The sequence below is a fragment of the Hemiscyllium ocellatum genome, chromosome 38 (assembly GCF_020745735.1).
Source record: "Hemiscyllium ocellatum isolate sHemOce1 chromosome 38, sHemOce1.pat.X.cur, whole genome shotgun sequence".
Taxonomy (NCBI): domain Eukaryota; kingdom Metazoa; phylum Chordata; class Chondrichthyes; order Orectolobiformes; family Hemiscylliidae; genus Hemiscyllium; species Hemiscyllium ocellatum.
The window spans coordinates 18,318,713-18,332,930 of NC_083438.1; the positions used below are offsets into that span (position 1 = coordinate 18,318,713).

At 44.4% G+C, this 14,218-nt stretch overlaps 1 protein-coding gene across 1 annotated transcript in view; it reads left to right on the forward strand.

Moving 5' to 3' along the window:
* The first annotated feature begins 534 nt into the window (after positions 1 to 534).
* Positions 535 to 14,218, forward strand: part of LOC132833929 (tectonic-3-like) — an 85,739-nt gene continuing 72,055 nt past the window's right edge. Inside the window, exons 1-4 of the mRNA XM_060852602.1 lie at positions 535 to 1,242; positions 4,305 to 4,425; positions 9,805 to 9,920; positions 12,654 to 12,772. Coding sequence (XP_060708585.1) covers positions 543 to 1,242; positions 4,305 to 4,425; positions 9,805 to 9,920; positions 12,654 to 12,772 — 1,056 coding nt within the window. The 5' untranslated portion in view covers positions 535 to 542. The remainder of the gene's footprint in view (positions 1,243 to 4,304; positions 4,426 to 9,804; positions 9,921 to 12,653; positions 12,773 to 14,218) is intronic.

Genomic DNA, 14,218 nt, shown 5'->3' on the forward strand with positions numbered 1-14,218 from the left:
TTGAAAGATGTTGAATTAGAGATATTTGAGAAAACCAAGGGAAGATGAAACAAAGGTTATCAGAAAATGCAATGGGTGTTTAATCAGGTTTCAAGTTATTTTTCACTTTTAACAATGGCAGAGTTGAAAGCTAATTGAGTTATAGTATTGAAACAGACTCTTCGGTTCAACACCTCCAATACTGACTGAGATTCCCAAACTAAACTAGTCACACTTGCCTGCATTTGGCCCATAGCCCTCACCTTTCCTGTTCATTCAACTGTCCAAATGCCTTTAAAATACTGCAACTGTAACTGCATCTACCACTTCCTCTGACAGTTCATTCTATATACAAACTTTGTGACAACGTTGCCCCTCAGATCAGCGCTTCGAAAGCTAGCAATTGCAAACAGACCTGATAAACTCTCACCTGGTGTTGTGTGACTTTTAATCAGCACCTCTGGTTCCAGTTCCCTGATTCCATTCCTGCCCCGCCCTCCCAGCGAGCTGACGTCATCACGCTTCCGTCCCGTTGCCCTAGTAACGGCGCAGGGCGCCAGGAGATGACCATGGCGGCGAGATTGGGGACCTCAGGCCCTCGGGCGCTGTGCTGGGCCCTGGGCGTGGCGATGCTCATGTGGATGAGTTCGCCGTTGACGGGGGAAGGTCTGCGCCCTGTTTCTGCAGCCGGAGTCCGGCTGGCGGGGCCGGTTGACGCGACTTCTCCGCTCCCAGGTCCCCAGAGCGGGAGCAGCAGCAACCCTGACCCTGCGAGGGTCGGAGGGGAGAGTATGACCCCTGACCCTGCGAGGGTCGGAGGGGAGAGTGTGACCTCTGACCCTGCGAGGGTCGGAGGGGAGAGTGTGACCCCTGACCCTGTGAGGGTCGGAGAGGGCATTTTGACCCCTGACCCTGTGATCATCCCAGGGGAGAGTGTAACCCCTGATCCCGAGAGGGCCAGAGGGGAGAGTGTGACCCCTGACCCTGTGATCATCCCAGGGGAGAGTGTGACCCCTGATCCTGAGAGGGCCCCAGGGGAGAGTGTGACCCCTGACCCTATGAGTGCTGGAGGGGATATTGTGACCCCTGACCCTGCAGTGGCTGGAGGAGGCAGTGTGACCCCTGACCCCACAGTGACCAGAGGAGGTAGTGTGACCCCTGATCACCCAGGCTCACAAGGGGCGAGTGTGACCCCTGAACCCAATCTGTGGACCAGTCATTCCGAGAACCCGGGTGACGAGTCATCTAAAAGTCTGACAGCAGGTAAGGCAGCAGCAAGCCATCCAGCCTTTTGATCCTGTTACTCTCTCTGCTCTGGTACCTTTTTAACTTATTTTATCATCGTTTGATTCCCTTTTGATTATACACCTGACTCATTCAGACTGAGTATTCCAGATATTTATAACTTGCTGTGTGAAATCATTTGACTCACCTATATTGTCGCATCTCCAGTAGTTATCTGATCTACTTTCAATTTACAGATTGATTTTGGTATATGAAGAAGGCAGGAATTCAGATATTCTGAGCTGAGGATTACCATTGCACAGAAACTGAAGTGGACTATTAACATCAGAGGCTAAGAACCCCATAGAGAGTATCTCATCTCCTGTGTCCCCAAGCCAGTCGAGAAAACAAGCACAAGCAAGTGGGGAATGTGATGTAATACTCCCCACTTGCCTGGATTAGTGCTATTCTAACAATCCTCAAGAAGCTTGACACCATTCAGAATACTGCAACCTACTTGATTAGCACCACATCCGCAGACATTAATTATCTCAGCCAGTCGCATTAGTCTGTATCATATATGAGTTGCATTGCAGAACTTTGTCAAAACTCGTGATGCCGGAGTTGGATTGGGGTGTACAAATTTTAAAATCACACAACACTATAACCAGGTGTTGTGTGATCTCTAACTGTGTCAAAACTCCTTAGGCAACACCTTCCAAAGCAACAACCATTTCCATCTAGGCGGACAGAGGCACTGCTTACAAGTTTTTTCCAATTCACTAATTGTTGTAGCTCTGTTCATCGAGCTGGGAATTTTTGTTGCAGACGTTTGTCCCTGTCTAGGTGACATCCTCAGTGCTTGGGAGCCTCCTGTGAAGCGCTTCTGTGTTGTTTCCTCCGGCACTTATAGTGGTTTGTCTCTGCCGTTTCCGGTTGTCAGTTCCAGCTGTCGGCTGCAGTGGCCGATATATTGGGTCCAGGTCAATGTGTTTGTTGATAGAATCTGTGAATGAGTGCCATGCCTCTAGCAATTCCCTGGCTGTTCTCTGTTTGGCTTGTCCTATAATAGCTGTGTTGTTCCAGTCGAACTCGTGTTGCCTGTCATCTGTGTGTGTGGCTACTAAGGATAGCTGGTCGTGTCGTTTCATGGCTAGTTGATGTTCATGGATACGGATCATTAGCTGTCTTCCTGTTTGTCCTATGTAGTGTTTTGTGCAGTCCAGCATGAGATTTTGTACACTATGTTGGTTTTGCTCATGCTGGGTATCGGGTCTTTGTCCTGGTGAGTTGTTGTCTGAGAGTGGCTGTTGGTTTGTGTGCTGTTATGAGTCCTAGTGGTCGTAGTAGTCTGGCTGTCGGTTCAGAAATGTTCTTGATGAATGGTAACTTGGCTAGTCCTTTGGGTTGTGGCATGTCCTCATTCTGTTGTCTTTCCCTTAGGCATCTGTTGATAAAATTGCTTGGGTATCCGTTTTTGGCGATTACCTTGTAGAGGTGTTCTTCTTCCTCTTTTTGCAGTTCTGGTGTGCTGCAGTGTGTTGTGTTTCTTTTGAACAGTGTCTTGTTCTTTTGTGTGTGTTGGGGTGGTTGCTTTCGTGATCAGGACTTGGTCTGTGTGTGTGGCTTCCCTGTATACCTTTGTGACGAATTCCCCATTTGGTGTTCTCTGTACCATCACAACTAGGAATGGGAATTGGTTGTCCTTTTCTTCTTCTCCAGTGAATCTGAATCCTGTGAGTGTGGCGTTGATGATCTGGTGTGTGTTTTCTATTTCTGTGTTTTTCATGATTACAAAGGTGTCATCCACATATCTAACCCAGAGTTTGGGTTGAATTTGTGGTAAGACTGTTTGTTCTAACCTTTGATTACAGCTTCTGCTATGAATCCAGAGATGGGTGAGCCCATGGGTGAGCCGTTGATTTGTTCATATATTTGGTTGTTGAATGTGAAGTGTGTTGTGAGGCACAGGTCCAGTAATTTGAGTATGCAGTCTTTTTTGATAGGTTCCCCGTCTTGTTGTCTGTTCTGTATGTCCAGCAGGTTGGCTATTGTTTCTCTGGCTAGGGTTTTGTTGATAGAGGTGAACAGTGCCATTACATCGAATGAAACCATGGTTTCTTCCTTGTCTATGTGTATATTTCTGATGATGCCCAAGAATTTCTGTGTTGACCGAATAGAGTGTCTGGATCCGCTGATCAGGTGTTTCTGTTTCTGTTGTAATTCTTTAGCCAGTTTGTGTTGTAGTTGTAGTTCTTTAGCCAGCCACTGTCAGACAACAACTCACCAGGACAAAGGACCCAATACCCAGCATGAGCAAAACCAATGTAATGTACAAAATCTCATGCCAAGACTGCACAAAACACTACATAGGACAATCAAGACAGCTAACGATCCGTATCCATGAACACCAACTAGCCACGAAATGACACGACCAGCTATCCTTAGTAGCCACACACGCAGATGACAGGCAACATGAGTTCGACTGGGACAACACTGCTGTTATAGGGCAAGCCAAACAGAGAACAGCCAGGGAATTCTTAGAGGCATGGCACTCATCCACAGATTCTATCAACAAACACATAGACCTGGACCCAATATACCGGCCATTGCAGCGGACAGCTGGAACTGACAACTGGAAGTGACAGAGACAAACCACTATAAATGCAGAAGGAAACAACACAGAAGCGCTTCACAGGAGGTTCCCAATCACTGAGGATGTCACCTAGACAGGGGACGAAGTGTCTGCTATACAAATTCCCAGCTCGGCGAGCAGAACCACAACAACGGGCACCCGGGCTACAAATCTTCTCACAACTATGAATTCACTGATTATCCTGACTTGGAACTTTTCACTGTTCCTTCACAGTCACTGGGTCTTCCTTTATGGCAGTGTGGGTCTATCAACACCAAATAGACTGCAGTGATTCAGGAAGGCAGCTCAGCACCACCTTTGTAAGGGCAATCAATGACAGCTTATGAATGCAGGCACAGTCAGTAAAAAATCACTTCCTGCGAATTAACTAAAAAAGGGCAACAATGAGAGATTCTTTAGGATTATCCAAACTCTTTAAAGATCCTTCTTTGTGATATCCTTTCAGCTGTTCCCATTTGTATCTGTGACTTGATTGAAGGACTCTGTGAAATCGGCTGTTGCTGTGACCCTGACTGTTCCGGTGATGACATTGGTGCCTTCTCTTCATGCCTGCCTGGTAGTGAACCGTAAGTCCTAGTTATGTGACCACATTTATCCTGGTCCAACATTGCTTTAAATTTAGATTTCTCTTCCTCTTACTCAGGTCCTTCCCTGTTCCTTTATTTGTAGCTGTATCATCTGTGATTTCAGATGTATCGGTGCTGGAAACTCTACTGTGTGTTATTCACCACCCACTTCCCATAGTCTCTCCAGCAGTCAAAAAGCATAAGTCAGGACTGTGATGGAATGTTGTCCATTTGCTTGGATGAATGTAGTGCCAGTAGCACTCACACTTGACACCATCCAGGGGACAAAGCAGCCCACTCGATGGACACTGCATCTACCAGTATTCACTTCAAAATTCACTTCCTCCACCCTGCTGCATAGGGACAAATGCATTGCAGCAACTCAGCCAGGAACCTTTGATCTCCTCTTCCAAATTTACGACTTCTATCACCGAGAAGGATTGAGGCAGTTGATGGATGGCAAAACCACAACTGCATGTTGTCCTCTAAGTCACACACACCATCCTCACTTAGAATTATAGAATGCCGACTGTGTGAAATCAAACCATTTGGCCCATCGAGTTCACACTGACTCGCTGAAGAAAATTCCATTCAGACTTAACTGCAGACCCTATCCCTGTAACCTTGCATTTGTCACGGCTAATCCACTTAGCCTGCACATCCCTGGACACTATGGGCAATTTTGCATGGCCAGTCCACTTAACCTGCACATCTTTGGACTTTGGGAGGAAACTGAAGCACCTGGAGGAAACCCACGCAGACATGGGGAGACTGTCGAAACTCCACACAGTCGCCTGAGGCTAGGAGGGGTGGAGCAGCAGTGTTAACCATTGAGCTATTTTTTTTTGGAATGTCATTGCTGTGGGTAGAAACTTCTGATGTTCCCTTCATAACAGAACTTTGTGTATACTGACATCCCAATGACTGGAGAAGTTCAAGAAGGTGACTCAACACCACTGCAAGGGTAATGAGGCATGTGCAATAGCTTTTGACCTAGCCAGCAATGCCCACATCCAGAGAAAGAATTTTTAGAAATTTTTATGAATTCCAACCATGGCTTGGCCTTACAACTCCACTTATTGCTGTTATTTGCACCAGTCCTACAATTCTCAGTTTCACATTAGTATCCTGCCATGGACCATCTTTACTCCTATCACCTCCTGCAGCTCTACAACCTTCTGTGCGATCTTACGGTATTGACCTCGCTCACATGCTCAGTTCCCTTTACTCCACAACTGGCTGCTGCCCTGTCAGCTGCTTGGTTCCACAGTACTCTCTCCCCTGTCCTTTTCTGCTGCAGCCTTAGCTTATCACTCTATATGTGACTTGGCGTTACAATCTTGCTTCAGTTCTGGGACGTTGCATTATGTTCAAAGTATGGGAGAAATCCAGTGATTTTACAATACTGTTGATTGTGGGAGGGAGCTTTCTTGCAAAACTTTCTGCCCTCACCATTCCCTTAGTATGATCAGAACAGAACAAGGTCATTCAGACCCTTGAAGCTGGTGTACCATAACATGTATTTGTGTCTAATTTTAACTCAGTTCCGTTCTCTACCTTTGTAACATTTGTCTGTATCTGCCAAATATCTTGTTCATCTTGGTGTCAAAACTCCAAATATCATCCAACCTCCATGACTTTTAGGAAAAAAAGTTAAGGATTTTAACTCTCTTTTTTCCTTGCTGAATTTATTCCTTGATCCGAGCTTTAAATTTCCTCAATTTTTGTGTACACACCAACAAAATCTTTGACCAGCAGTGCACTGATACAAGAGCCATTACAGGAGCTTGGAGCAGTGAAAAAGAGTGGAGCATTGAGCGTCTCGCCCTGCACTGCTATTCAAATCAATTCTGTCTTGTTGGAAATGATAACTGCTCTATAGCCCTTGTCCTGGTGCTGGATATTTTACAAAAGTCTTTGATGTAATAGCTCGGTGTTGGACGTGATACAAATGTCAGTGTCTTTAGAGCTGAGTATTGGACATGAACTCATTGTCTATCTAGACAAAGTAGAAGCAGACATGGACCATTTGGTTCCAAGCACCTATCTGCCATTTAATAAGATCATGACTGATATGTTTATCCTTTAAATGTTGCATTTTTGTCGACATTGGTAACCTTTGATTTCCTTTACCTAACAAGAATCTATCCAACTTCACCTGAGAAATATTGAAGTACCCAACCTTCACTGCTTTCTGAGATCGATAGTTCCAAAGTTTTTTTTTAGATTAGATTACTTACAGTGTGGAAACAGGCCCTTCGGCCCAACAAGTCCACACCGACCCGCCAAAGCGCAACCCACCCATACCCCTACATTTACCCCTTGCCTAACACTACGGGAAATTTAGCATGGCCAATTCACCTGACCCACACATCTTTGGACTGTGGGAGGAAACCGGAGCACCCGGAGGAAACCCACGCAGACACGGGGAGAATGTGCAAACTCCACACAGTCAGTCGCCTGAGGCGGGAATTGAACCCAGGTCCCTGGCGCTGTGAGGCAGCAGTGCTAACCACTGCACAACTCACTACGAGAATGTATACTCCCACATGTGAATGGACGAGTTCTAATATTAAATCAGTTAGGGAATTCAGGCTAACAGGGAGAAGGCAGGGGTTGAAGAACATACAGCCAGGAACATATCGGCAAAGCAGCCTTGATGAGCTTAATGGGCTAATTCTGCTCCTTTTTTTAATGGCCTTCTGGTTCTGGGATCTGGAAACAGGAGGCTATTCTTCCCCTTGATTCTGCAACACTGAAACAGGAGGAAGTCATTTAACTCCTTATACCAGATGCATGGCAACAGGAGGATGATCGTGAACCAGTAAAGACTTGTACAATGGCAGAGTACCTACACTAACTCCAGCCAGTACTTAGCATTGGACTCCAAGGACAGCGAGTACTGTACAATACCCAGTACCCACTGTAAGATCACAGATTCCTGAACAAGACCCAGCACCAGACTGTAAGGATGCAGACTTATGTACAGTACCTACCACCACATATAAGGGCAGTGACTCTTGAAAAATACTCAGCACTGGATTGTAGGGAAAGTGACACCTGCACAGTACCTAGTACTAAACAGTGTAGATTTAAAAATGGAGTGTAACGTTGGAAAATGTCGAGTTATTTACTTTGGCAGGAGAATAAAAGAAGCAGAATAGAATGCCAATGGAAAACAACTATAGGTTTTCCATGTACGGATGTATTTACATGTTCTAGTGCAGGAATCACAAAACATTAGCATACAAATACAGCACATATCAAGAAGATTAGTGGATGTTGAAAGTTGGAGGTGTAGTGGACAGTGAAGAAGGTCAAATTACAACAGGATCTTGATCAGTTGGGCCAATGGGTTAAGGAGTTGCAGATGGATTTTAATTTAGGTAAATGCGAGGTGCTGCATTTTGGAAAAGCAAGTCAGTGCAGGGCTTATACACTTAATGGTAAGGTTCTAGGGAGTGTTGCTGAACAAAGAGACCTTGGAGTGCAGGTTCATAGCTCCTTGAAAGTAGAGTCACAGATATATAGGGTAGTGAAGAAGGCTTTAGGTATGCTTTCCTTTATTGATCAGTGCATTGAGTATAGGCATAGGAAAGTCATGATGCGCTCTACAGGACATTTGTACTGGTTTTGTTCCTATTGGAATGATATTGTGAAACTCACAAGGGTTCAGAAAAGATTCATAAGGGTGTTGCCAGGGTTTGAGCTAGAGGGAGAAGATGAATAGCTGGGGCTGTTTTCCCTGGAGCATCGGAGGCTGAGGGTTGACTTTATAGCGGTTTATAAAATCATGAGGGACATGGATAGGATAAACAGGTAAGGTCTTTTCCCTGAGGTGGGCGAGTACAGAACAAAAGGGAATAGGTTTAGGGTGAGAGGGGAAAGATATAAAAAAGGACCTAAGGGGCAACCTTTTCACACACAGGATGGTGAGTGTATGGAATGAGCTGCCAGAGGAAGTGGCGGAGGCTGGTACAATAACAGCATTTAAAAGACCTCGATATGGGTATAAGAATAGGAAGGGTTTCGAGGGTTATGGACCAAGTACTGGCAAATGGCACGAGATAAAATTAGAATATCTGATCGGCATGGATGGGTTTCCATGCTGTATATCTCTATGACTCGAGGACTAATGACATGTTCTCCTTTACTGTTGCAGAAACTGAAGGTATAAGTAAGGATGTTATGCTTTAATCATACAGGACCTGGACACGACCACATCTGTAATTTGTCGACATTGGTAACCTTTGATTTCCCTTACCTAACAAGAATCTATCCAACTTCACCTGAGAAATATTGAAGTACCCAACCTTTGGTCTCCTTACCAAAGGAAGAATATAAATGCATTAGATGCAGTTCACAGGTTTACTAAACTGATACACTGAATGACTGAGCTATGATGATAGGTTGGAGGAGCCTGGCTTGTTTCACTGGCCACAGAATGACCACCGTTTGGCTGAAGAAATTCCTCCTCATCTCGTAGCTAAAGGGTCATTCCTTCACATAGAGGCTGTGTCCGTGGGTCCTACTAACAAGAATATCTTCTCCAAGTCCCCTATATTCAGGCCTCTCAGTATCCTGTAAGATTCAGTCAGGACTTCCTCATATTTCGAAACTCCATTGGGTACAGACCAAGGGTTCTCAACCACTCCTTCATCCCCTGGATTATTCTTGTCAAACCTTCTCCAATGCCCAGCACTTCTGTCCTTTGACACAGGGCCCAAAACTGCTCTTAATATTCCAAATTATACTGCTTCAGTTAATAATTAGAGGTGGCCTTTAGGTTTTTGTTTTGACACCGTTGTACAATGAAAGGGGAGTGGTCAATATTCCCAGTTCAGGTTTTTTCTCCAGTTTGGTCTGTTTTCGCAAGGTGTCAAAACCTGTTGGGAACCTAGAAAAACAGCTACAGAGAAGAGAGGTTCGATGCTTTAACAGTGGTCTCGCTTGAACTTTCTCTATGAAATCTCTCCTGTCTGTAGGAACAGCTTTGTTAAGTTGCGGTTTTGAGTCGGTTGGGTTATTGCTTAACTGAAGTTATTCTGAATGTGTTTTCTTTTGTTCATTTTTCATCTGTAGTTTAAACAAATTCTGTTTTGTTTAAAGCTTATTGATTTGACAGGCTGCATCCGTCCTGAAATATCCTAAAAAAAACAACTTGGAGCCTGGGCTACTTTCTTAAAATGTTTTGAAGGGACCTGGCCTGGTACATAACATGCTAGTGGCTATTATTTCATCTTGACATTTGGGTTCGGAATTGGATCTTAGTTCTTTGTGACTCTGAGCTGCCTGACCACTGCTTCTCATACCAACTAATCCTAGTTCTTTATCACAAAGGAAGCCAACCGTCACACTTTTTTTTTCTGTCACCTATAGGGTTATCAACAAGGTGTGCATTGAACGTTCGGTGATGTTCACCAGTAACAGCCCATTTCCTGCAGGTTTCGTTGAAGATGGTCCAGACACTCTCTTCTGTGTATTTGTTAATAATCGTAAGTAACACAAAATACATTGTTTGAGAGCAACAAAATTTGCATATGTAGCAAGGTAACCAGTAAAATGATAATAAAGTTCGAATGTGTTTTACAGAGCAACATTTTATGACTTAAGTCACAGAAGGATTTGATAGACAGTGACCATCCCAAACAAAAAAATGGATCTAACCATTGCTTTGGACATTCAATCGCTTTACTATCGCTGAATCTCCCACAAAATGCTTACATTTAGCAGAAACTGAAATAGAATAACCGTATGAATACTGTGACTGCAGTGAAAAATCAGAGTCTGGGAATCCTACGGCAAATAATTCTCCTGATGCCATAATGTTGACCATCATCGATAAGACATGAATTAGAATTGTGATAGTAAACTCTCCATTTGTCTAAATAGGTGTGGTTCCAACAAAACTCCAAGTCGGCACAGCTGCCAGCTTGGTCAGTACCCCATCGACCAGCTTCAACATTCACTGCCGTCAGTATCAATGCACTGTGGCACCAGTGAGTTCGGTCTAAAGTACAGTGCACCAGCTCAGAAGGCTGCTTCGACAGCACCTTTCAAACTTACAACCTCTACCTCTTGGAAGGACAAGTGCAGCTGATGCCGAAGAACACTGTGACCATTTATAACTTCACCTGCAGACCACAGGCTGTCCTGACTTGGAGCTATATCAGCTGTTTTTCTCTGAGCTCTGAGAAAGGCCACTGGACTCAAAACGTTAACTCAATTTTCTCTTCCCAGATGCTACCAACTGTGCTGAACTTCTCAATAATTGCAGCAAGTCTTCTGTGTGCCTGTGATCCAATCCTCCCGTGACTACATTGAAAAATCAGAGTCTAGGAATCCCACAGCAAATGATTCTCCTGATGCCATCGATAAGACATGAGTTAGAATTGGGATAGCAAACTCTCCATTTGTCTAAATAGGTGTGACTCAAGACGTTAACTCAATTTTCTCTTCCCAGATGCTACCAACTGTGCTGAACTTCTCAATAATTGCAGCAAGTCTCCTGTGTGCCTTTGATCCAATCCTCCTGCAAGAAAAATCAAGAATCATTAGGCTTCCTACTTGCATGCTGCAATACCCTGCCTTGCTGTTTTTCCTAAATAAGAATGGGAGAAAATGGAACTAATTGAAAGTGATCCTGAACAGCTTGACAACAGTGGAAAGATGTTACAGGAGGATGATGTGCTCAACACATGAAATGCTACGGACAGGTCGAGAGAAATGAAGGGGAGAATGATTGCCTTTGGCGCAGTACCATAGGATGTAATTTGTCACTCTAATAACAGCAGTTTTACTGCTGGGTCATGAACTGAGACAATGTCCATAAAGACTTTGGAGAAGATGGAGGCTGGAGGTGAATTCGATGGTCGCAAGGATAAAAGTTTGATGCTGGTCGATTTAAAGCAGAAGATGACACCTGAATGGAGGGAATTATCACAATATCGACCAATGGGATCCCTGAAGGGCAAGCAGAATGGCCAGGGATGCAGATCAAACAGGGTCATTAGAAGCACAGGCTGAGTCCTATGAATATGGTATTCACATGTAAAACTAGAAAAGCATTTGGAGACAAATGCATGCAATGCAGAGGAGAATGGAGGGGAGAACAAACATATGTTATTGCAAACTTGGCCAGTGGTCTTTGGGAGTGAGTGAGAGGAGGGGAAGAGAGTAAAGCAGGAACGGAATTGAGCTGATAGGGCACGCTTGTCTTTGAAATAGTAAGCTCCATGACCTCTCCACACTGCTGAAGTATGGGTGTGGAGACAAAGGAGAGGGATTTCAAAAGGTGAGTGGGACAAAAAGCCAGTGGTTTATTACATTTCAGGAAGATCCTGCCAGAGTGAACGGAGCAGGTCAGTGAACAGCGAATGAGGGCGAGTGTAGTTTGCTGCCAACTTGGTTACAGCAGCCAAGATTTACCTAAGGTCAGGTTGACTGAGGAAGTAAAAATCACAGACCATGTCCAGGAGAGTTTGTTCTCACCAAGTTGCATCAGCTAATAAAATGTACAGCGCTAATCTCAAGGAGAGATGTATCTTGGTGCCTGTTGGTTACATAGACTTCTCTTCTGTGGCATATCAAGTAGCAGTTCTGCCTCTGGATGTCATAAACTGTATATGTACAGGCTCGCACGACTAAGACTTGATCTGGTAAACCCAGTTTGACTCTCAGGTGCAGTGTTAATAGAGTGCTATCATTGTTGGCAATGCCATTTCTTTGGATGAGATTTTAATCCCATGTCCTCCGATAGACAGAAAAAGATTGTTTCCAATAAAGGTTTCCAGAAGAGGTTTCTTTTGTGCGATGGCCAGTGAAATTGGATAGTGCCACTGAAATTTCTTCTGACACTGTATACTATTGCAGGATCTTGTTGTGCATGTATTGACTGCTGTATTCCTAAGATTGCAATAAAAGCGAGGCTTCAATATGTTCTTGATTGGAAGTGATTTGAGGGGTCCTGTGGTTCTGAAAGAGGCTTTGTGAACGCAAGTCTTATTGTTTCAATGTGGGCTTCTTAATGACACATGGATACAGAGCTTTGGTCTCATGCGTGTTGCAGATTAGATATTACAACACCTCGATCAAAGAGCTGTCTGGCTGGTTCATTTTTGTGCATCTTCATCTTATGGGTGGGGGAATGGTGGGTGTAAATGTTAAAAATGGAGAGAAACCTGGTGCAGAGATCAAAACTTAACACAACATGCTGTTTGTTGTTTCAGCAAAGACAAATTTCTTTGTGACACCACAGCACATTGACAGAGAGAGTTTCCCATTGCTGGTTTCACAGTTTGGCAGAGGTTCTTTTAATCGCCCTTTGGAGCGGCAAAGCAGCGAATGGGTAAGATTGGATGCATTCATTGCCAAACGTTGACGCTGCACCTCACAGATCACTGGTCTGCCTATGGGATTCCCCTCCTGTCTGCATGCATTAAATCTTCATTCTGTTCCCCCCTGTGCCCGCAGAATCCAACCTAAGCTGAGGGAACCCTCCCCTCCCCAGCTTGCTGGATTCGCAGTCCCCCTAGATTATTAAGGGCTGCACAGTGGTTCAGTGGTTAGCACTGCTGCTTCACAGCACCATGGACCCGGGTACAATTCCAGCCTCGGGCGACTGTTGTCAGGAGGTTTCACATTCTCCCTGTGTCTGTGTGGGTTTCCTCCGGGTGCTCTGGTTTCCTCCCACAATCCAAAGATGTGCAAGTTAGGTGAATTGGCCATGCTAAATTGCCCAAAGTGTTCAGGGATGTATGGGTTAGGTGCACTAGTAGGGAGTTAACTGTAGAGTATTAGGACAGGGTAGGGAATGGGTCTGAGTGGGTTACTCTTCAGAAGGTCGGTGTGGACTTGATGGGCCATATGGCCTGTTTCCCACTGTACGGATTCTGTGATTGAGATGCCTCAACTCACCAGTGTTTCCTCTGCCCCATCCGCTGAGTGGAGGGGTATCAGAGCTGAATGAAAGGATGATAATGCTGAGTGATGGGGACTTGGAGATGATTGTGGGAATTTGGGAGCAAGCACAGGATACTTTGGTGATGGCTAGAGGTTCCTGCCATGTTGAGCATACTAGGCAAGTGCCATGCAAATTTAAGAGCAGCATATCCCCAATTTTGATTGGAAATGCCAGATCTGAGAAATGGATCTCCTTGAGACTTCCATGTTGCAGAGAGCGAGAACGCTGCAGTCAAACAGATTAAGTGTTAACTTTGCTTCTACTTTATTGTGTATAGCTTTCCCATTGTATTCAGTACTGAAGAAGTGACCAAACTTCAAAATGCTTTCAGATTTCCTGATTTGCTGAAAGGTGCTTTTATCAAGAGAAGTTTTTCTGCTTTAATTTACAGTTAGAGGCTAAGCTACAGCTACAGGTGGAAATTTTCACTGGGTCGACCAACAGCTTAGTTAAAATGGTAGGATTCAGATGCCGTCTTATTAAAGGTAGATACAGGAAGGTTTTGTGGTGAAATTCCAAGGGTTAAATCTCTGCACTGAAAACTTTTGGGCAAGCAATTAAATTTGACACCCTGCAAGAAGCTAGCTTTGAAAGAATGCAAAGATCCTGTGGGGTCCATAGTAGAGGTAACAAATTCCTAGAAGAAGGAAATCACGTAAGGATTTTGTTGCAAAATAATACTTGAAGGTAATTGCAGAGATAGAGTGGAAAGACTTTGGAAGGATTTGAGTCTTAATCATTGCAAACTGGAGTGGAGTGATGAGCTTGGGTTATAAAGGTTACAAACTTCTCTGTACAAAAAGAAAGAATTCTTGTTCCCCAAAAACTGAT